The 25196-nt window shown below is 36.4% G+C and overlaps 1 protein-coding gene across 1 annotated transcript in view; it reads right to left on the bottom strand.

The window, feature by feature from the left end:
* Positions 1–454: 454 nt before the first annotated feature.
* Ccdc171 (coiled-coil domain containing 171) overlaps positions 455–25196 on the bottom strand; it is a 256019-nt gene continuing 231277 nt past the window's right edge. Inside the window, exon 26 of the mRNA XM_048352641.1 lies at positions 455–818. Within this exon, the coding sequence (XP_048208598.1) occupies positions 606–818 (213 nt within the window). The 3' untranslated portion in view covers positions 455–605. The remainder of the gene's footprint in view (positions 819–25196) is intronic.

Here is a 25196-nt window from a genome sequence, read left to right as displayed (position 1 = left end):
TAGCTTTACAAGGAGCAACCTGACCTTCTCACATTGACCAGGAGTGACATTATTGTGCAGGAGGAGAAGCAGTCACATCATTTCTGTTTTGCACAACCTGCTTAAAGTTTGCAACTAAATGCTTGTCTTCAGTTGAGCTGACAAGAGAGAAGAGGGGCTCAGTGAACCATGGCAGGGCTGCCATGAAATGACAGGAATCATTGGCATACATTTCAAATAGCTCTCTCAATCCTATTAAAGTATTGCAGTCCTGCTTTAAAATAGACAAGTATGAAACAACTTTGATAGATAGAGACTAAAATGGCTTATTGATTTTTTTAAGTCCGAGGGAAATTACCCAAAAAGTGTCATTCTTTAACATTTAAAAATATGTTACATAAAAATGAGCAACTGTGATAATAAATAAAACTTAGAGAGGAACTGGGTTATTTCATTATTCAGGGAGACACAGATTCCTGCACACATCAAGTTACTGCACGATTTTTAAAACCCATCCCTTGTACTGAAACAAAATTCAAGTAATAAGAAAATCCCCCCTAAAAACAATTTCAATTGTATTGTTAGCTCTTCCTCCATTGTTTTATTTCATAAAGTCATAATCCACTCTAACTTGGTCTTTTGACATTAGCAGACATCACTGGAGAGGAGTTAGATGCTGATAGAGAATGGGGTGCAGTATTTATAAATGTCTCCTTAAAGAAAGTGTAAGTTGTATCAAGTTCAGCTTGCAATGGCAAAAATTCCCCAACAGCAATTCTGTCAGCAGGAAGAGTAGCTCTTGAAGGAATGGAGAGATTTGAATGGTCTCTTGATCCTGGCTGTGATACACAAAAGAGAAATATAATAAATATTAAGTAGAAAATTCTTTTTAAAATTAAATTTTATTAAATTTTATAGGTGTTGTGCAAAGGGGTACAGTTACATAATAAGACAGTGAATACATTTCTTGTGATATCTTACACCCTCATTTTTCTTAACAGAGCCCCAAACTATAAACAAGAAAGTAAACATGATTATCATAATATAAAGTGAGATAGCAATGTCCATTTAAATAATCAAAGTAATGAAAATATTTTAAAAAATTGATATTTTTCACATGTGCCTGTAAATGTATCATATGTCCCAAAGAGCAGAAAAAACATTAAAACTTTGTATAAACTTTAGTATAGGCCTGAAAGTGGGTGGCTTATACCTGTAATCCTAGCTACTCAAGAGGCTGAGCTCTGAGGATCACATTTCAAAGCTAGCTCAGGACAGAAAGGCCATGAGATGTTTATCTCCCATTACCCACCAAAAGGCCTGAACTAGAGGAGTGGTTCAAGTGGTAGAGCACTAGTATTAATTTTAAAAAAAAAAAGAAAAGAAAAAAAGCTAAGGGATGGTGTTCAGGCCCTGAATTCAGCTCAGGTTAAGACGTGTGTGTGTGACACGCACACATTTTTATAAAGCTATTATACCAAAAGTCAATAAAACTGGGCATTTTCACCGCTGCTTCAACTGATTAGCAATGTACATAAATGAACACTACTAACATCATTTCAATATGCTTATAATATGCACTTTATAAGCTGTTATATTAAACGGTTAAAAAGTAAACTATGGGTATTTCTTTCTTTAATTTGTTAGCCTGGCTTATTTAATTAACAAATACAGCACAAGTAAAGGTGAGAAAATCACTATGACTTCTAGAAAATATCACTGAGGTATAAAAATCTAGGAAAAATATTTTGTCTTTATGTTAAAAATCATACCACCACTCAGTTTTAATGGACTGTTTCAATCTAAGTATGTATACATTGTGCATCAAAACATCAAAATAAGAACCAGAACAAGGAAACAACTATTTGTATTTTTCAACATTGTTAGTATCAGAATCAAACTTAAGATCAGCTCTATAACCATGAAGTACTTAACAACAAAACTAATATTTGGATAAAGCCATATATGTAAGCCATAAATAACATTGGTAACTACTACATACTTAATGTGCATGAAGTCTAATTGCAGGTATTTGTTTATGACATTTAAAGTACAAAAGTAGTGATCAATCTTATGTCAGCAATTTCCAGATCCCAGCAAATAAGTGTTAACTGAGCTAACAATTGTACTTTCAATTATCTCCACTAAAACCCACAGCCTATATAACAAAATTTTCAGAACACCTCTTTTGGTAGATATTCTTACCATTTTGCTAACAAAATAACATAAGGTTTAAGGTTCTTCTTTATTATGTTGTTATACAAAACTGCTTCTACATGTGAAAACAAGGAGGAAGCTATTGCTGGCTTTAGGAAATTATTAGAAATTCATCTGTTGTATATGTTACCATTTTTGTAGAGTTTTTTAAAACTACAACAAGAGAAAAATCAATGTCTAGACCTAACACCTAGTTCAGCAATTTTCTTTGATCTCTGTTCTTTTGATTTCTTGATGCGCCACTGCAAAGCAGATAGCTGACGGAAATCATCTTTTTATGCTAGAAGTTTTTTTTAAAAAAACTAAAATGGCCACTTGGATGGTGAAGAAGATTTATCTTATTCCCAAGGATAAAAAAATGGAAAAAATCATGTATTGACACTTACTAGGCGCTCTGAGGAGTTTTAAAGAACCTCAATCCTGGGTGCAAGCATGTCAGTTTGGAATATGAACAGAGGTACCCCATTACATCATGGTTGGCGATGTGCCTGCTGCACAAACACTACGACTAGAGCCACATTTTCTCTTTTTTTTCCCAGCTGTGTGCAAGAATCAGCAGCAGCAACACCTGATTGGTTTTGCCATGGCCAAACTTTATATTCCGCTAGAGCTGGGGAAGGCTGCAAGGGCACAGAATTTGAGGTTTGACTTTCCTCTTCACAAAACTTGGTTGCAGCAACAGTATTCTTTATCATAACAAAAGAATATCATCAGGTAAGTTGTTGGGGCTGTTACATCTTTATGTGTATCGTCAAATTATACTTGTACGTATTTACGGGTTTAAAAAAGTTACAATGTAATTTTTAATATAGCATATAATAAGAATATCAAACTAAATAATCTATCCTTCACCAAGTATCTGACATTTTTGTGATGAGATACTGAGATCCAGTCTACTAGCAATAGTAAAATGTATAGCTATATTTATCACACTGTGTCATGAATATGAAAAAAAATGAAACATTCCTCCTAATCCAACTGGGCTTTGTACCCTTTATCATCTCTCCAGATTCCCCAATCCAATCCTCTAGTTACTATCACTCTACTGTGTTTCTATAAGCTCAATTACTTTAGGATCCATGTGAAAGTGAGAACACTTTGTATTTGTTCTTTTGTGTTAGGTTGATTTCACATGGCATTGTCCATCAACAATGAAACAAAGGACAGAATCTTCCTTTGGAAGATTCTCTTCCTTTGGAAGACTGAACAAATTCTACTGCATATATATTCCATCATTTCTTTGTCCATTCATCGTCTGATGGACATTTAAGTGGACTCCATAGCTTGGCTGTTGTGCACTACAGTATTGCAATAAGCATAGTCATCATTCAATAGGCTGATTTCAAATCTTTGGGGCAAATACCTAGGACAAGGGTTGCTAGATGATATGGTAGTTGTATTTTCAGTTCTGTTGGATTTTTTTACATCTTTATATTTCAAATTCTGGTCTAAGAAACTGTGTGAAAGGAGAGAATATACAGAACCAGAGGGTATTTGCTTTTTGATGTTTTAGATTAGAGAAGGGTGCACATACCCAACTGACCAACTCTCCTGTTTGACCAATATTGAGACAGTAGAACTTCTTCAAAGGATAAGTTGCACTTGAAGTTTCCTTTTTTGTTTTGCTGAATCCATCAACCTAACACAGTATAAACTTAGGGAGACAGTCCTTCAGGGAAGGTCTCTTCTAACTGTTCAATTCTCTTGAATATTTTACGTGTCTTCACATTCTACAAAAGGACTCCCTCTTTGCCTTTTTTATTTTACTTTTTAATATGTCTAATTTTCTACTTTGTGAAAGAAAGTGCCCTTTCATCTCATATAACAATTTTAAACTAAATAATCTTGAAATTGGATATTGAGCATTACTCTGGTATTTCGAGTCAGTTTCAGTCTTTACATGTTTGTTCCAAACCTTATTTCTTAGACACAGAAAACAACCTAAAAACTTTGAGAAGGGTGGATGGATGGGGAAGGAGAATGGTGGGTGGATGGGGGAGGGGAGCCTCCAGCAAATAAGCAGGCTTATTTTGTATAAATGAAAACAAATAATTGTTTTTGCTACTAGGATCATCTGCTATACTGATAAAAAAAAATATATTTTTTCATGAAATCGAACAAAATCTGATTTTAAGTCACTTAAAAAGGAGCCAGCAAAAATTCTGGTGAAATTTTGATTTGAGAATAACAAGTACATATTAACTATTTTTCTTATTACGAATTATATTTTATAAACATATCTTAATGTTTCTCTAATGTAACATAGAGTAAAAGAAAGTTAAATAACTTTGTGTCCACGCCCATTTGGAGCTAATATTCACTACCTGATCTTACACTTGAAATCTGTAGTCTGTGGTCATTTAAACTGCTTTTAAACTGCGATGGTGCTCTAGAATCTCATGTAAATCTAAATTTAGGCAATTTTTCAAAAAAGAAATTAGTTACCTGAAATAAAAGCTAAATGTCATGTGAATCTTTATGGAAGCACTTTTATTTACTCAATAAGCTATAAATGATTCTATTTGAAATGTTACAGTCTATCAGCTAAATACATATTCACAATATACAATGTGTCTACTAAATTTTTCCATTTAAAAATATCTTGTAAAATAAAGTTATTGGACACATCCAATAGCCATTTTCAACACTAATAACTTAATTTTCTAAGAATGCTTTCCAAACCAAAATAAAATAAAACATTAGTGTAATAATAATCATTCAATAAATTATCTACAAATCAAAGCTGTTTTACCAACTAAGCCTTCTCAAACAGTGACACTACAACATCTGTCTCCAGTGTAGCAATTCTGATCAAGTTAATTTTTCTAGAGTTTAGTGTTATAAAGAGCAAGAAAAAACATGATTTAGTAAGCCAGAGCAGTACTGCCTGGAGCATATGCTAAGCATAGAGTTTGCTGAGGATACTAGAGTGGAGATTAGCAGACCTTTCTGCTCCCAAGTCCATTACAATGTAACTGGGAAGCAAACAATCCACACAAGCCTCACTTCTCTTGTCTATAAACTGGGGAAGAGGATGCCCTCTAGCTCTTAAGTTCTATATGTCTATTATAATTCTATAGGTGACAGCATATGAGGTAACATTAATCTCTAACTCCTATGCTTCCACTTAAAGACATGTTCTAAAACTGAACACTTCCTTTACATCCCACTGGTTAGAACTTACATTATATGACTAACAGTCTCAGGAAGACTGAGCTTCTTTTTTGTCCTCCCAGAGTATCCTATGCAGTATTCAGAGTCACTATTACTAATAAGAACAAAAGTGCATCTGAGGGAAACCTGGCAGCTTCTCTCTCACTGCACATTGCTTTTTGGGTGGGGGCAGTGTAATGACCAATAAGTATAGATAACTTTACTCTTAGCTAAAGACACAAGATATGCCAGCTATCTGGCATTTTCCGCCTATCAAATGGGAAAGTGAGATATCTGATGGTGCCTGCTGCTGGTAAGAGGGAAAATGCAAACTGACTTGATGTTAGTAGGGGTAAAACCAGGTGAAAACTTTCTGAGAGACAAAAGTTTACACCTACTTACTCTTTGTATTTGCCAGTTCTACTAGTAGGCATTTTTCTATGGCTATATACACAAAAATAAATTTTACAAAAAGCAAGACTAGTGAGGTGTTCACTACAGCACCTACATACATGCGTGCAAATGTGCATATATACCTATATATACTACGTACATACATACATGTATACAAACAGATTTTCCTTGTCCATATTAAGTTGAAAATATTCAGCATTGAAAATCTGCTTAAATACACCTAGTGAGCACCATAACTCAGTAGGAATAGTATCAAGAAATCATCAAAACTATATGCTGCAAACCAACTGTATAACTCGAGGCAGGGGGGATTGGGGGAAGAAGGTAAGAGAAACATGAGAGAGGAGGTAACAAGTTTGATAAGAAATGTACTCACTGCCTTACGTATGAAATGGTAACCCCCTCTGTACATCACTTTGACAATAAATAAATCAATTTTTAAAAAGAAAATAAATCGTAAGTGGAATCGTGGAAACTAAGAGACTACTCATGCATTTATCTCTATATGTGTGTGTATTTGCATTTTAACGACAAGCAAAAATTGACATCCCTGCATACACAGCCCTATTTTTTTCCTTGGAGAGAAGCATAAAACTGTTTTCACTGTGTGCTAGGATATAGCTCAGTGGTAGCATAGCCCTCGGTTCAGTTTTAGTACCAAAAAGATGTTAGAAAAATTTATCTTAGAAAAAGAACCGATTTTAAAGTTTGGGTTATAGGAAAAAAAGTTGAAAATACACATTTTCCTACTGATGATTTTTTATTTTTGAAATAATTTGAATCATGAACAAAAGTTATGAAATGACAGTTCACAAAACTGAAAATACAACTACTAAATAGAAGAAAGCATAGCTCTCACTAGCAATTAAAAAGCAAATGAGATATTTACTGCTAACAAAAACTGGACTTTTAGGGCTGGGGATATAGCCTAGTGGCAAGAGTGCCTGCCTCGGATACACGAGGCCCTAGGTTCGATTCCCCAGCACCACATATACAGAAAACGGCCAGAAGCGGCGCTGTGGCTCAAGTGGCAGAGTGCTAGCCTTGAGCGGGAAGAAGCCAGGGACAGTGCTCAGGCCCTGAGTCCAAGGCCCAGGACTGGCCAAAAAAAAAAAAAAACTGGACTTTTAAAATTACAGTACTGTATGTTAGTGACAGCACTGTTGAACAACTATATAGATTTTATAAAAAAATGATAGAACCATTTGAACTATAACTGAACGAGCTTAAACGATTAGTGCTACTTAACCTAACAATTTCACTTACAACTAGGTTCCTCATTAGAAGCCGATAAAAAATAGGAATATAGAGGTCCTTTGCCCATCGCAGAAGCTATGTTCCAGAGCAAGCCCCCCCCAACCCCCGTCCTCACAATTGGTGAAAATCCACCAAGTAACATCGTTATATAGTCGCCCCTCTCTACATGGTGGTTCACTTACTGCTACTTCACGGATTTTCACATAGTGAAGCCTTAATAAGTGAATTGTAATATAGCAAGGGAAGACTGTAATCCAACATGTAACCACAAAAGTATAAGTAACTTGCAACCACTTGATATAATATTATACAACTATAAATTTTCTGGCTATAAATTTCTGGGTAACATGGACCATGCTTAGACCTGACCAAGACACACCTAACATTTTCTATAAAGGATCAGATAAAACTTCATGCATTGTAAGCTATATATTTTGTCACAACGACTGAACTCTGTTGTTTCAGTATAGAAGTAGCCACAAATAATATGTTAATAAATTACTGAGTTATGTTCCAATAGAAGTTTACTTATAGACACTAGAATTGTAATCCAAATATTTTGGGTGTGTTCTGAAAATCTCTTTCCCCCAACAATTTAAAATGTAAAAGCCATTTCTATCTTACAGACCATTTAAAAGCAGGTTTCAGGAGGACTCATTCCACTGTGCTTGGTTCTGGATAAGTGAAAACTCAGTGCAGAGAATTACATATGGAAGATGTTTGGAACTAGTGGAATAATTCTGGTTTTTTACCCCATTCTCTTGGTTTTTTTCTCATAGTACTTACAATAAGTGTTTTTCACTTTTATACCTAAAAGCCTATACCTTTTAAAACTAATTTTATATAAACTGAAACTAAATATTACTTAATACATACTGAAATATGTGTACATATATTAGAGTAGTTATGGCTGAAACGTGTGGCCAAAATTAAAATGTAATTGCTTAAGACTCTCTGAGGATATGTCTTTACCCAGGTGCTCTGCAAGTTTTTTTTAAAAAATGATTTAACAGAGAATGCCCTCGTTTCCACATTTTTCTAACTAATATCCACAATCTAACATTGAATGAACGCATATGTAAATAATTATACTAAGTAAGGTGTACCTCTTTTCTGTACAAGTGTAACTCCTTATGCAAAGTAGCTACTCAAAACTTGTGTGCCTTCATTTTACTCCAAATAGCACTGCAGCTGCCAAATTAAAACTTCTGTGGTTAAAATGTACACAAATTACATTCTCTCAGGGAACTATTAGGCAAATGTTATCTGACCACCTCATCATTACTGAAAATTTTCTTCTAAACCATAATTCTATGTCAAAAATTTAATAATAATAAAAAATTAATCAACTTGGTTGTTTAATAGTATGTTTTTCTCTGAGTGGAATTGCTCGTTGTGCTTTTAGGTAAGGAGAAGCAGAAAGAATCATCTCACATGTAATGTTTGAAAGAGATGATTTCCTAAACCTTATTTAAAAGTTAATAGCAGTAAATCATAATCTTTTTTTTTTTTTTTTTTTTTGGCCAGTCCTGGTCCCTGGCTTCTTCCCGCTCAAGGCTAGCACTCTGCCACTTGAGCCACAGCGCCGCTTCTGGCCATTTTCTGTATATGTGGTGCTGGGGAATCGAACCTAGGGCCTCGTGTATCTGAGGCAGGCACTCTTGCCACTAGGCTATATCCCCAGCTGTAAATCATAATCTTAACAAACTTAGCAATAAACTCACATTTTACAGTCTGACACCTATTTTTTCATGCTTTCCTTCCCACTGATTTAAACCATTTTCCCATATTACTCCTTGTTATCACACCTAAAATCCCTACCAATTGCTTAGGTATGCTGTGCTTATTTCCCTGCTGACCATCAACAATGTAAATTCTAAATTTGCCAGGGCTGTGGACCATATCACCAGGCTTCTTGCAGGGCCTTTCTGGAGGCCTAGTTAAAAGAATGTGGTCCTTGCTTTTTGTAAGAAAAAGACACTTCCCATATAAAGTGAGTCATGTGACCTGGGGGTCTTATCTATAGAATTTCTTCAAATCACAACAAGCACTGTAGTGTTCTAAAACAAATCACTTAGATGTCAATGACATTTCCCTTTCATGATATGTAGTAATGTCATTTCTGACATAATCAGGCCATTTTTCAGGAGTTTCAAACCAAAGCCATCTCTATAGAAAACATCCTATAGAGTAACTCTAAGAACAATGTAATATAGTTTTTGTGTGTGATAAAATCTATTTTCACCAATTTTAAAATACACATAATGATTTTTACTTATTTATTTTCAGGTAGCACTAGGGTTCAAACTCAAGACCTCCTTCTTGCTGTGCAGGAACTCTTCAACCCAAGCCATACTTGAGTCCTTTTTTGTTGTCATTATTTTTCTAATAAGACCTTGCTTTTTTTCCTGGACCACACTTACATGTTTCAGATATGAGCCCCCACTTTAATGCATGATTTTCTCATGTTTAATTTTCCCTTCATTTTTCTAATTGTGTCCTTCACTATAGAAAAGCTATCTAGTATTTACTGTGTATCAGATACTGTTTTAAGTCCAGGGATAAAACAATGATTAAGCACACAAGTACCTTTTGTCTTGTTTGTAAGTTTATTTGTTTGGGGGAGGGTAAGAGGGGACACAGAAATGGTGGGACAAAGGGTGAACAAATGCAGCAGTGGTACTCATTAGACACGATGTTGAAAATGAACTATACAACTTGTGGGTAAGGACAGGAGAGCAAACTGGAGAGTCAGAGAAGGAATGACACTGTTAAAAAATGTACTCATTGCCTGCATTACGTAACTGTAACCCCTCTGTAAATCATATGTATGTATATATGTATATATACATATATATGTAGTGGGTATGTGTATATATACACATATGTGTGTGTACATGCATACATACATACATCTCACACAAGAATTCCCTGTTCTGGGAATTAGTTACTAGCCCTTAACTAATGTACATCCTGAATAAGTTCTCTTTAAACTATAATTTGCTGCAACAACTATGTAACCACACACGTACTCTTCATGGGACAAAATTTGATGCACAATAGTACTGAAGTTTTCCAGCATCACTGTTCTGTGGATACAAACAAGGTGCCAGCAGTGAGACAAATTTCCCTGCTCTTCCCTGACCTACTTCCGCAAGACCTCCTTATGCTCCTATAGAGTTTCCATCCAGAGTTGCTGTTTGTCTACAATCCTTCCCTCCACTAGATCCTCCAGTGTACTAGAGGACTCATTGGGCTATAAGGGTGATGTCGCCACACAGATTTAACCATATCCTCAAACCTTCTCTCTCTGATTTCTGAAAATGTACAACTCTGAAATCCAGTATCTAGTAGAGTATGCCACAAAAGATGTATTTCCATTTCCATCTGTAGGCCTCTCTAGATACCAGACTCTAAATCTGCATGCAGAAAAGATAGTAGGCAGTCTCTCGATTTCCCATCTCCTTTTACTTACCTACAAAACCTCCACTAGTCCTTGACCACTGTTAGAGCCTGCATTAAAAGAGTGCAGAACTGGGTGACATTGTCCAAAAAGAAATGTATTCATTACCTGGCTTGCATAATTATACATCACCTTTGTACATCACTTTTATAGTAATAATGAAAAAATAAAAAATTTAAAATAAAATGTAAAAGAGTATAGAAGCTGCATAGAAAATGCATAGAAGCATTTTTAAAAATGCTTATACTTAATATATAATTTGGGTTCAGAGTGGGTGTCCACTAGACAATAATTTTTAATAAACTTCAAATATATTTATTAACTTTCTTTTATTGATTATTCAACTCCCTTTAGAGTAAATGGACTTACAACTTTTATATACAAGTCATCCTTTCAGGTTTCTATCTCCTACTTCATTTCTTCTTTGTTTATTATTTCAGACTATTTAAAACTTCTACTAAAGACAAGAAAAAAGTGGGATGGATGAAACTAATAAGTTTTAAGCGAAGACTATGAACCAGCAAAGTAGTTGCAAGACCTAGGCAGAATCCATAGTTTAAGAATAGCAAGCTAAAACACAGAGCTCCCCTACGACCCAGCAACCCCACTCTTGGGCATCTAACCAAAAGACTACAAACAAGAACACACTAAAGCCACCAGCACAACAATGTTCATAGGAGCACAATTTGTCATAGCTAAAATATGGAACCAACCCAGATGCCCCTCAGTAGATGAATGGATCAGGAAAACATGGTACATATGCACAATGGAATTTTATGCCTCTATCAGAAAGAATGACATTACCACATTTTTAAGGAAATGGAAGGACTTGGAAAAAAATTATACTAAGTCAAGTGAGCCAGACCCAAAGAAACATGGACTCTATGGTTTCCCTCATAGGGAATAATTAGCACAGGTTTAGGCTAGTCACAGCAGAGGATCACAAGATCCCAATAGCTATGCCCTTATGAACACATAAGATGATGCTAAGTGAAATGAACTCCATGTTATATAAACGAGTGTTATATCACTGTTGTAATTATTTTCAACATGCCATGTGAAACCGTAGGTTTTTTTGTTGATGATCCTCTTGTATCCTCTGCCTGTGGTTGTCCCCATGCTATCACTGATCTCATCTGAGTACCCTGAATACTGCATATACTGGTATTAGAACTAGGGAAGGGAAAGGGAATATCAAAATCAAGAGACAAAGGATAAAAAGACAAACGACTCCAAAAGCAATGCTTACAAAACCATTTGGTGTAAACCAACTGACAACTCATGGGGGGAGAGGGAAAGAGGGAGGGGGAAAGGGGGGAAATGAGGGAGGGGGTAACAAATTGTACAGAAATGTACCCACGGCCTTACGTAGGGAACTGTAACCCCTTTGTACATCACTTTGACAATAAATAAGTAATTATTCAGAAAAAAAAAGAATAGCAAGCTAAGCATAAGTGGCTCACCTATAATCCTAACTACTCAACTGAGATCTAGAGAATTGAAGCTCAAAGGCAATCCTGGACAGAAAAGTCTGTGAGACTGTATCCAAAACAAACAAACATACAAACCAAAGCAACCACAAACAGCACAAAGCTGCACTAGTGGAATGGCTAAGTGGTAGACCACCAGCCTAGTAAGCAAAAGCCATGCAAACATGTTGCCCTGAGTTCAAACTCCAGCAGGAAAAAAAAAATAGTAAGTCAGGAGTCTATAAGACATGTTACTTTATAAATACAAAGACGAAGTAGCCATATGCCAACATTAAATTGGCCCTAGAATGAAGGCAAACCCAAAGCTATTCAGCAGCCTTAGTAGCAAACACAAGCTATTCACAAGGCAAATTTGTGCCTGCATCTCTCCTGAAAAACTTTTTGTATAAAAGATACCTTCTATCCCCCAAGCTCTCTTTTCCAAATCTCAACCCTCATCCTTAAAACTTCCAAAAGAGTGGAGGAGCAAGCTGACAGAGCAGAGAATGGCAGGCCACATGAACAATGCACACCCCAAAATCCTACAGGATTTTCAGTCCTTCCCCTGGGTGCTCTCTACATTTCTTGTTGCTTTTCACTCTGTGTTCTAACTCATTCACTACACTAGATGATATGAGCATCTTGGTTTAGCCTGCATACTTTCTATTCTATGGCCTCTGGGATGACTTATCTTGGCAGCATACATCATTGTAATAAGGTAACTTTAATAAAGCACCTTTGTTCTCCAGTACAAACCAAAGTGCTAATCCTGAGGCATGCCCTGTTGTCTCCCATCTTATAGTCTCTTTCTCATGCTGCTCTTTGTGCTTACAAAGACACTTCTTCCACATTAAGTCCTACTGTTTTTCAAGATTCACCTCAGAATTTACCTTCCCCCCAAACACTGCTTGTTATCTATCACCTCCCATAGGGATCATGTGTCCAACTTATGTATTATAACGGCTCCTCACACTTTTTTAATACCATAGTCTTTTTTAATACCATAGTATCACCATTCTGTTTGCTTGGACCCACTGCACTTAATAGGGTAGATACGTAGCTAGTAATGTCTGTTAATAAATTTCAATTAAACTTAAAATCAAAGTTCAGTTCCTCAGCCACATTCCACATGCTCAACAGGCACATTTCCACCCTCATAGTAAGTGCTAACCCACAGTGCTGTCTTGGTGCTCAATTCTTGAAGGCACAGGCAATTTGGACTGCTTCTGTGTTACCAGTAGCCTATATAGTGCCAGGTACAGAGCAGATCTCTGCATGCCTACCTATTGAACGAATAGACTTCTAATCCATAATCTAGAAAAGCCAATCCAAAGGGCATATTTTTATATTAAACTCCTGTCTGTCTGGAAATTTAATTTCACAGTTTAAGTTCATTTTAATTCCAACTTTTTCCAATTACTCTTTTTCAAGTGTCTAAAGTTTCAAAAGGGATCGTTCTAGTTTTATCTTTTGTCACCGTCTTGTGACTATCATTATGACATTTTTACCTTCGACCATTCCAAAAAAGAAGGGAAGACGCCTGTGACAGAAGACAAGAGGAAAGATATCTTGGCAAGTGTCCACTCTCAGGACATCCAGGCAGGAATCCTAGCCCCAAAAAGTAAGATTTTTCTATAGCAGAGACAAACGAATTGCTTACTTCACTGCTTTAATCGTCAATTTTAATTCTCTCTTGAGAAAATGATTCTTTCATAAGCTAAATTTGGAGGCAATCTAATTGTTTGATGTAAACCTTCAAAGTTTTCTTTGAGCTGAATGTCTATCTGCTTGGGCAGAAAGAGAGAAAAGAAGGAATTTACATTCACTTTGCTAAACATTAGCATCTTTTGTTCAATCATTTGAATGCAGGACAGTTAGGGAGAAATAGCTTAGAGAACAAGAGTTGACATACACAGTGTAAAATCTTTTAAGGTGCTTGGATTCAATGAGGGAGAAAGTGAGACGGAACCATATTTCAGCTTCCTAACTGTGTTCCAGTCAGCGGGAACTTTGTGACAGGTCTCTGTCTCTCAGCTACACTTGACTGGCTTTTGCTGACATTCAGCTGTCAGACAGCAACCCTTTACCAGGCCCCTAGCATGCTCCACAGCTTCACCCAATTAACTTGCTTTCACTTGACACAGCAGCAAAAAGCTTCATAATAGGTGGTCAAGGTGCATGGTGTCTGCCTGCCCTCGAACTGCTCACACACAACAAGATGTTTAACTACTCTCCTTCTTGCCTGTGTGCTCAAAACAAGTCTGACGACAACTTAGTCATTCCATGTATTGAATTGGACAGGAGTCTCAGAAATATTATAGTGATACATTAAACTGTGCAAACACACAACGCTGGATGACTAATGTGAAATTTCAAGCCAGTCTCTTTTCACCTGAGAGAAAGATTTCCTGTTTACATTAGTAAACTTTCATACTGGCTAACAACCAATCTATAGTTTGTTTTTCTTCTATAGCATTGATAGGGATATTGTTTAAAGTCTAGCTAGCATAAAGAGCATTTGACAAGTAAGAACAGAAAGTTTTAGCACAATTCAAGAATAGAATTCAGCCTTTGCTTATGAAACTGCCCTTCATAACAAACTCGACATGTTTCCATAAAATTTTATCATGTAACACACCTTTTCAGATGAAATATGATATACTTGAAAATATATCTAGTTAAGAAATATTTTTAAGGGGCTGGGGATATGGCCTAGTGGCAAGAGAGCTTGCCTCGTATACATGAGGCCCTGGGTTCAATTCCCCAGCACCACATATACAGAAAACGGCCAGAAGTGGCGCTGTGGCTCAAGTGGCAGAGTGCTAGCCTTGAGCAAAAGGAAGCCAGGAACAGTGCTCAGGCCCTGAGTTCAAGGCCCAGGACTGGCTAAAAAAAAAGAAATATTTTTAAACTTACTTTAAAAAAAATGAGCTAAGAAATTTATATATCTCCCAATGTTCAGGCCTAAGCATATGATCAGATTTCAGTTACATGCTCTGAAAATCTGGAAATTATGAAAAAAAAAAAGTTTCATGAAGAGAAAGTAATACAAGATGCATAACCTTCAGAAACCTATATTTATAAAGCTATATTATGAAGAGATAATAAAAATTACTTTAAGATAAAGCTCTTTCTTGTTTACATTCAAATGTAGATACGAGTAGTGACTAAGACAGTTATAATTTTAGTTCCAAGGATTCTATCCATAATCAAAGATGAAAATTAAAGGATGAATATTTCTGTCCTCCCTACCATTAACTAACCCCAGAAGAAAATCACCACTAGAATCCAGGCAAAGTATTAACTGTAACTTGCTGTTCTGTGAGTCTGAGAAGATGGTAAGATTTTTATAATCAGACCTTTCACGTATCAGTGCTTTTGTGTTGTGTCTCTATATAAATGAAAATCTGTTGTGTTGAAGATCTCAACTTTGCCAGAAACTCCAGACAGGAGAAAATCTTAAGTGAATTAATCATCACCTAAGAAATTACCCTTCATCTGTTTTGCCCATTACATACAGCCAAATTTCCCATCTAAATCTATCTAGAATCAAACCTCCATCTTTATCTGCACTGTCACTATCCTCACATAGATGATTCTCATTTCTCACATGCCTTCTTTAACATTACTCAATTTGTAGTAAGTACTCATGTGTCTGTTTGTCTCTCCTCAGCAACTATCAGATCCCTGAGAGAAAGTACCTCATCTAACTTTATTTATGATATAACATAGTGCTTAAGAATAAGAACTCGGGTTGGGAATATGGCCTAGTGGCAAGAGTGCTTGCCTCCTACACATGAAGCTCTTGGTTCAATTCCCCAGCACCACATACATGGAAAACAGCCAGAAGGGGCGCTGTGGCTCAGGTGGCAGAGTGCTAGCCTTAAGCAGGAAGAAGCCAGGGACAGTGCTCAGGCCCTGAGTCCAAGGCCCAGGACTGGCCAAAAAAAAAAAAAAAAAAAAAAAAATGAATAAGAACTCACAAGAATTCTGTAAAGACAGCAGAGTGAAAGCATCGAGAACCACTTAGACAACAACTGCACTGGCAGAATCTGTCTATTTTGGAGCTTTGGAATCTATAAAAGGTTTCAATTTCCAGGACTTCAGAAAATAAGCTGCAGTTAATTTCTGTCAATGTCAGCACTTAGCACAGTAGCAACTCTTCACTACCACACCAATCCTCATGAGACACCTATATGCATATTCCTGGAGCAGTTTGGACATAGCTTGCAGGAGCCACAGTAGGAAAAAATATGAAGACCTGTGCTCTGATTGCTGCTTCTCATCTCATCAAAGAAGCAAATGACCTTCCCTTGGTATCTTCCATAAGCCTCTCCATCTCAACTGAAGTGACAGTCTATATATAACAAAACTGTCCTTTGAAATACGGGAGTAAATTTGGTTTGAAGTGCTAGTTTCTCTTCTATATAATTTAACAATGATTTCAGTAAAAGGCATCAAGCCAACTCCATAGAAAAAAGAATCATCTTCAACAAATGGTATTGGAAAAAACAGATTATTCTCAAACAAAACTATGAAGTTAAAACTTACCTAACACTATACATAAAAATGATCAATGAACTTACATGAAATGCCAATCACTAAAAAGCTATTGGAAAAAATATAAAGTTAAGTTTTAAGGCAGTATATTTGACAAAAATTTGTTATATGTGATAACCAAAGGCTTAAGCAACCAAAGGATGCTATATTTTAAATGATGACTATATTTTAAATGATACCTTAAATATTAGCTCCCCAAAGCCTTGAAGACCTTCTAAGCCAAATTAATTTTCAGGGATCATTGGTAGTGAACATCATTTCTGATAAAGGTAGATATCTTGTCCTTAAATGTTACCAATCAAAGAAGGCAAACATTTTTGATGTTTAGTAACATTTTAATGTGAACTAACCTTTCTCCCTTCATTTCCACTTGCTGAATATCTTATTCCATAACAATGAAAATATGTTCTGAAACAAGTAAAGTATTTAAAAGTGATGCCATGATAAACATTAACTTTAGTCCAAAACTTCCATAAACACCCAACAAACTTTTAGTGCTTATGAATGTTAAGATCTGAGAATTTTTGTCATATATGTAACTATATTTTTTAATAAACATATACATAAATGGTTTATAACAATGGTACTAGCACATTGCTGCTTGTTCCATTATCCAAATACATATTAAAGCAATTTGTTGTCAGTCCCAAATCCCAAAGTAGTTTGATTTTTTAGGGTCATGTTTTTTTGGTTTTTAAATGAGTGTAATTTTATTACAATAGATTTTATTGATGTAATAAAATGGAGGCAAATTAAAATGCTGTTAGGCTAAAAAACAAAGCATCTGCATTCTGAAAACAATATATTAACACATGAAAATTATACTTCCTATTGCCATCTATCAGTCAGTAATTTAAAAACAGATCTTCAAACCTAAGTAATATGTATTTAGGTGAACATACAAAAATACCAATCAGAAAGCATTCTAATTAAAAACTGTAATAATTCTAATACAACTACAATGTACTGCCTAAAGAGAGGCCTTGATAATTCCTACTTTGAGAATAAGTTAAAAAAATTGTAATTCCATCCTCAGTTGGTTATTAGGGAATATCATTAATAATAATAATAGCAAGGATTTTATAGAAATTATTTCATTTCACACAAGCTTAGAGAGAAGAGCTATTATTATCTTAATTTTTACATATGAGATCACTGAAGTATTCTTTTTTTTTTTTTTTTTTTTTTTTTTTTTGGCCAGTCCTGGGCCTTGGACTCAGGGCCTGAGCACTGTCCCTGGCTTCTTCTTGCTCAAGGCTAGCACTCTGCCACTTGAGCCACAGCACCACTTCTGGCCATTTTCTATATATGTGGTGCTGGGGAATCGAACCCAGGGCCTCATGTATATGAGGCAGGCACTCTTGCCACTAGGCTATATCCCCAGCCCTCCCACTGAAGTATTCTTGAAGAGGCAGTTAATTGAACAGGATCACATAGCTAGGGGAAAACCAGCATTTAAATAACCACACTCCAAAGTCCACACACTAAGCCACTGTGAATGAGCTCTTGAACTGTACCATTTGTGTTTGAATTCTTAGTTAATCCTCAAATAAACAATATAAAGAGGAGGACAATAATACTAACTAAGAATCACATATCCCCACAGTAATACTGTACACTTTGGGTGAGTTAACATACATGTGGCGCTTAATCTTGATTGTCAACCTGACTGGATTAAGAACCACGTAGGTCAGGTGCCAGTGGCTCATGAATGTAATCCTTGCTACTCTGGTGTCACTCTGGAAGCTGATCCCTGACAAGAAAGTCCAAGCATGAGATTCTTATTTCCAACTAACCACCAAAAAAAAAAAAAAAAAAAAAGCCAAATCTAGAATCTAGAGCTTGTGCTTCAAGTGATAGAGCACTAGCCATGAACAAATATGTTGAGGGACTGCACCCAGGCCCTGAGTTCAAGCCCCAGGACCAGCATACACACACATAACACACACACACACACACACACACACACACACACACACACACACCACACACTAAAAATTAATAAAGAAAAACACTTAACAAACTAGTAAATTATACCTCTGGATGTGTTTTAAAGGCATTGCCAGAGATTATTTGATCATAAGGGCTCTAGCATAATGAATGGCATAGTCTACTGATGAATTTAAAATTTGAATAAACTATTGGCTGATGGTAGAACTGTGGAGACTGGAGCTTGGTTGAAGGAAGGAGGTCACTTGGGCATCTCCTTGTGTAAATACACGTTGGCTACTTCCTGTTACTGCTCCACTCTGCTACCTATCCACCATGCTATAAGCTGTTCTTCTCTGCTTCCTGTCTACCATGTAGTGGGAAGTGGGGAAACTCCTTTGTTACACACTCCTACTGCCATGTTCTGCCCAAGTGCAAGAAGTTAACAACCATGGAATGAGTCCTGCGCCAAAATAAAATTTTTGTTCTTTCATGTGTTTTGGTCATAGTGATGGAAAAGTAATTAATTTAATAGGTTACACCAAGAGCATGTTGTCTCATAGACGAAAAGTACCAATCAGTTAAACATCCTACTCCTGCTAATCTTACCACCCCTTTGGTTTGAAAATCATGTATATGTGTGTGTGTGTGTGTGTGTGTGTATATATACGTATATACGTATATATACGTATATACGTATATATACGTATATACGTATATACGTATATACGTACACACATACACACATATGTATACATGCATATATGTGTACATATACATATATGTATCGATATATACATATATACACACATATCAACAAACTCTAATCTCCTTCATGTTCATAGATAATGCCTTTACCTAGAAGACAGACTTGCTTTTGATCACAAGGGCTTCAATAGAAGAATGTAAATGACTTAGACAAGAGAAAGAGGTAGACAGACACAGAGACACTGAGGTAGCCAAAGTTATTTGCAAAAAGTGAGCAGTCTCAGATGATGCTGGGGAAATCATCCAGCCTTTCTGAATTTCATCAAAAACAAAAACCTTTTCCACAAAAAAACCTAAAGATTTTCCGATATTTTCTAAATACCACATGAATATTTAGAAAACTGTAAAGAATTGTACATGTAAAAAAAAGCCAACATTAGTGGAAAAAAAATCTCGTAATTTGATCTTAGTTTCTTATATGCAAGTGATCCTCTTTTCATACAGATCTCTGTGCCTGGAATTCCTTATCTAACCCTTTCATTCCTTCAAAAGCAAACTCAAATACTTCTAAAACAGAGATTTTAATGAAATAAATCCAGCCAAAATAAATCTATCTTTGTAAGCCATGTCAGCATTTATCATATTATTGCTTTGAGTCTACTCTGACTTACCTACATCATAAATTCTATCAAATTAGCGATTCTCCATGTCTTTTTAAATTCAATCCATGTGCCAATACAACTATCTTTCTTGAATAAGAGATGGCAAGGAAGATCTCTAAAAGGTTTTAGAACTCTTCAAAAGGGAGCATAATTCAGGGCTGAGAATGCGTCTTAGTGGTAGAGTGCTTGTCTAGCATGCATGAAGCCCTGGGTTCGATTCCGCAGTACCGCATACATAGAAAAAGCCAGAAGGAGCACTGTGGCCCAAGTAGTAGAGTGCTAGCCTTGAGCATAAAGAAGCCAGGGACAGTGCTCAGGCTCTGAGTTCAAACCCCAGGTCTGGCAATAGGGGGGCGGGGAGCATAATTCGTGTACTGATTCCACAATCAGCCAAGTAATTAATCAGGCACCGTGTATGAATAGGAATATAACAGAATACTTGACTTGGACACTGCACTTAGACCTGATGACCTTCATCTTCACCTTATCCTAGATATGCCTGTTTGATGCATGTTAAGATGGTAAATAGGTTCTAGTGATTTGGTTATCCTAAGCTGATAAGAATCATCAAAGAAGAGATGCCTCCAACTATCTAAAATTAGGACGGTTTCTGAACCAGGGTGGAAGCTCTCTCTACAAGAGGTACAATGGGAATAAGATAGTCTGATAACTCAAAGACTTTTACCTCTAAGTACATAATAAATCCTACCAGACATAATTTTTTAAATATATTAATTCTTCTGTATGATCCCACACTAATTAAGATGATGCATTTTAGCTGAGATTTGCTCACTTAATAAGTACTAACATTGCCATTACATAATTAATTGCTAAAATATTTCGTATCAATAGGCTGGGTCTTTTAAAATATTTACAGAAATAAAAGCAAGCACAATTTCTCATTTTTGCATGATGTTCCATGTGTACCACAGAAGTGCTTAATCCATACGAAGTTTTAGAGCTACTGATCTAAATGTTCTTTCCATATTCCTCTTAAATTTTTTCTGTTCTTCTCAACAAAAACTTGATGAAAAAATTGCCATCATGCCAACCAGATTCACTGAATTAAGCACATCAGTGACAACAGGGACACAACAGCTAACAAGCTAAAAAACATATGTGTAGTACGGAATCATTATGATGTTGCCATGAACTTGATATGAAACAGGAACTCTTTCTGGAAAAAAAGTAATATTGCACAGAGCTGACAAGACAACCAGCTTAAATAAGAATCTGAAATTTTGGATGACAAAAAAAATTTTTATGGCCGGAAATATGACCTAGTGGATAGGGTGCTTGTCTCGTATACATGAAGCCCTAGGTTCGATTCCTCAGCACCACATATATAGAAAAAAGCAGAAGTGGCACTGTGGCTCAAGTAGTAGAGTGCTAGCCTTGAGCAAAAAGAAGCCAGGGACAGTGCTCAGGCCCTGAGTTCAAGCCCCAGGACTGGAAAAGAAAAATTTTTAGCTCGATCAATGTTGTCATTTATTTTAAGACAGTGGTGCACCTCAAAAAATTTTTAATCACAAAATTTTGTTTAGATTTAATACTGGAAGTTCAGGGTTCATGGATATTCTCAGATGGGTTGATATTCCTACCACCAGATTCTATAAACTTTTTCTTTCTCCTTTCTCCTTCCTTTCTTCCTTTCATTGCCATTCTATTGCTATTAATATGGCAGAAGCTATTGATTATAGCTTAAAAGTAGTCTAAAATGTATATAATGTTCTATATATCTTTCTGTAATTTCTTCCAATAAATAACCTGTATTTTTCACTTTATTTTATTTAAGAATAATAACACAAACATCAAGAAGGCACTTATGGATCTGCATTTCAAGTGCTACCTAAGCTGCCTTTATTAAGTCTACTACACCAAACAGAATGTCTGGTTCCGAAGTTCCCTGAGGATACCTGCCCTGTCTAAACCACTCCACACCTGGCTATGGTCAGCTCTTGATTCATATCATGGATAAACAGGGATTTGTTTTCCAAAAGCATTGTGCTACATTGAACAACTCAACTATGTGTAGACAAATTATATTCAAGTTTTAAAAATAGTCATTTGGGGCTAGGAATGTGGCTTAGTGGTAAAATACTTGCCTAGCATGCATGAAGCCCTGGGTTCGATTCCTCAGTACGAACACAGAAAAAGCCAGAAGTGGCACTGTGGCTCAAGTGGTAGAGTGCTAGACTTGAACAAAAAGAAGCTCAGGGACAGTGCCCAGGCCCTAAGTTCAAGACCCAGGACTGGCAAAAATAATAATAATAATAATAATAGCCATTTGTTTTCAGAAAACACAGACTTGCCATGACACAGGTTGAAGACAATGAAAATGTCAGTTATGTCATTAATACTTAACTATAAGGAATGGTGTTGGCATAGTCATCACACATGGTGCCAGTCCCCAGGTGATGCCCTGGGCTCTGGCGCAGAAACACTGTGGTGACATGGTTTTGCCTCTGGTACATTCACCAGAGCCTTTCTGAGCAGCCCTGAGGCCATTCTTACCAGCAGCTAAGACAAACCTGGAAGTAGATGGTAGGTGGAGAGGCAAGACCAGATGGAGAACTTGAGAATTAAAACATAATATCAAATAGATCATAATTTGGAACTTTTGTGTTTTGATCTACCAAGTGACAATATAAAAAGTCTTTTTGATTGGTTCTTTTTTCTTGGCGGGGGAGGGCAATTCTAGGGCTTAAACACAGGTCCTGAACATTTTCACTGAAGGCTATCACTCACTTGAGCCACTTCAGCCTTTTGATGGTTAATTGGAGATAAGAGTCTTGTGGACTTTCCTGCCTGGGCTGGCTTAGAATAGCTATCCTCAGATCTTAGCCACCTGAGTAGCAGGGATTGCAGGCATGAGCCCACCAGCACCCAGCTAATTCCTTTTGTTGTTGTTGTTGTTGTTGAGACAGGATTTGATTATGTAGCCCACAGTTGGCCTTGAATTCATATTCATCCTGTCTTAGTTCTAAGATTATAGGCATGTGCCACCACATCTGGCTGTAAGTTTCACAGATATTGTGATCTGGAATGATAGCAAGGAAATATAAAGTATAATAATGAAATTCCCTTTCTGTGGTATTGAGGAATTAACTCATAACCTCAGCCCCCAAACTCTCTGAAACCCAAATTTTAACAGTTATATTTAGTCCAGGTGCTGGTGGCCCATGCCTACCAGCTACTCAAAAGCTGAGATCTGGGAATCATGATTCGAAGCCAGCCTGGGCAGGAAAGTCTGTGAGAGTATTATCTCCAATAAATTACTCAGAAAAAGCCGGAAGTGATGCTGTGGCTCAAGTGTAGAGTGCCACCCGTGAGCCAAAGAAGCTCAGGGACAGGGCCCGGGCCCAGAGTTCAAGCCCCAGGACCAGAAAAAAATAAGTTATATGTAGTGCTTGCCTACCATGCATGAAGCCCTGGGTTCAATTCCTCAGTACCACATAAACAGAAAAGGTCAGAAGTGGTGCTGTGGCTCAAGTGGTAGAGTGCTATCCTTGGGCAAAAAGAAGCCAGGGACAGTGCTCAGGCTCTGAGTTCAAGCCCCAGGACTGGCAAAAAATAAATGTTGTCACTTGCAAAAAGTAGTTGTCATAAAATGACTGTAATGATCACACATTCAAATTTAGGAAAAACAAAAGTATGAGGTATCATAAGGAGAGGGTGAGGGTTATATCCACAAAGTCGAGGAGAAAAGTCAAGCTATGGACATAGCTAAACTGAGCCAGGCTGGGCTTCTTCTGAAAAACTCTTAGCAATGAGTAGAAACCCCTGCACTCCGGTGCTGGAGCATGAACCGCCCCACCTCCTGTATTTTTCTTAAGGATATTGAATGGCAACATATAAGAACAATTTGTTACCGAAATTATGGTTTCTACTAAACCCAAAACTTATCCCAAAGAACTCTATTCACCTGAACTTAGAACTTAAAAAGAATATTTCTTTTCTTTTTTGTGTTACTTTTAAGAGCAACTGATGGTCTACTAGTTTATTTCTCACCGTCATCTTTATTACTTATTTATTATACTCCAATAGTATGGTAGGCAATGAATAAGATATAAACAAATACTCAATTTCTGATCTCAGGTGAACAATTCAAATACAACTTCATACCAGCAATATCCTTTTCTGTTTCCTTCTCTTAAGAAGAAAGAGGAGAGCATAAGAATATGGCATTTTCAGGGGCTGGGGATATGGCCTAGTGGCAAGAGTGCCTGCCTCGGATACACGAGGCCCTAGGTTCGATTCCCCAGCACCACATATACAGAAAACCGCCAGAAGCGGTGCTGTGGCTCAAGAGGCAGAGTGCTAGCCTTGAGCGGGAAGAAGCCAGGGACAGTGCTCAGGCCCTGAGTCCAAGGCCCAGGACTGGCAAAAAAAAAAAAAAAAAAAAAAAAAAGAATATGGCATTTTCAATACAACAGCCTGACATAACAGATGACCTGATTATAAAGAAATTCTGAACCCATACTGACAGAAGACTACATACTACATACAGCCATAATCTCTGGTTTATATATCTAAACTGACAAATAGCTGATGAATTATAAACTAGGCTCACCAACTGGAATTTGCAGTTAAACATCTAGTCAATTATTCCTTAAGTACCTGTATCAGATATCATGGTAACTTCTAGATACAGAGCCAATATCCTATCCCCATAGTCCTTCTATTCTAATGGTATTAGTCAATTAAGAATTAATTATAATATGGTACAATTAAAGGCCATAATAATGTAGCAGAGTGTTTCAGAAGAGACTTGAGAGTTTACGTTTGGAAAAATCAACTAGTCAAAAGGATAAAAATAATCTTTCAAGCAAAAGAAAGCTTGATACATTTAAAAACAAAAATAATTCAACATGGATAAATATGTTTTTTTTTATAAAGCAGTGAGATACAAGTGAACTTTTTCCAGGAAAAAGTAAGTAAAAACTGATTTAATTTAAAAATAAAATGAAGAGATTGACCACTCTATAAATGCTAGAACTGATATTAGAAACTGTATATTAGAAGAACTTTCCATTTTATGTTTAAAATGAATTGTCTTTTTAAATAAAATTTGTGTATTTTGCTTCCAAATGTCTAGTTTAAACAGAGAGGCATGGGCAGGTATTTTCTAGCACTTCTTTCAAATTATGCATTGTAAGTCTTGATTTTCAATAAAAGAAGAGCCAATTTGAATTAAACTATCACAATTTTCTTAACATTGGCTTTGAAATATTAAAATATAAAATGGTGGTTTAAGAATTTTGATAAAATGAATAGAACCAACCTGCTAAAGATCCTATAAAGTAAATATCTATAATCATTCTTTTGGTAGAGCTTCTTCTTTACATGTTTCCTGTCTATTCAATAAGACATTGTGGGTACAAA

Source organism: Perognathus longimembris, chromosome 1 (genome assembly GCF_023159225.1).
Source record: "Perognathus longimembris pacificus isolate PPM17 chromosome 1, ASM2315922v1, whole genome shotgun sequence".
Taxonomy (NCBI): Eukaryota; Metazoa; Chordata; class Mammalia; order Rodentia; family Heteromyidae; genus Perognathus; species Perognathus longimembris.
This window is presented reverse-complemented; position numbering and strand designations above follow the sequence as displayed.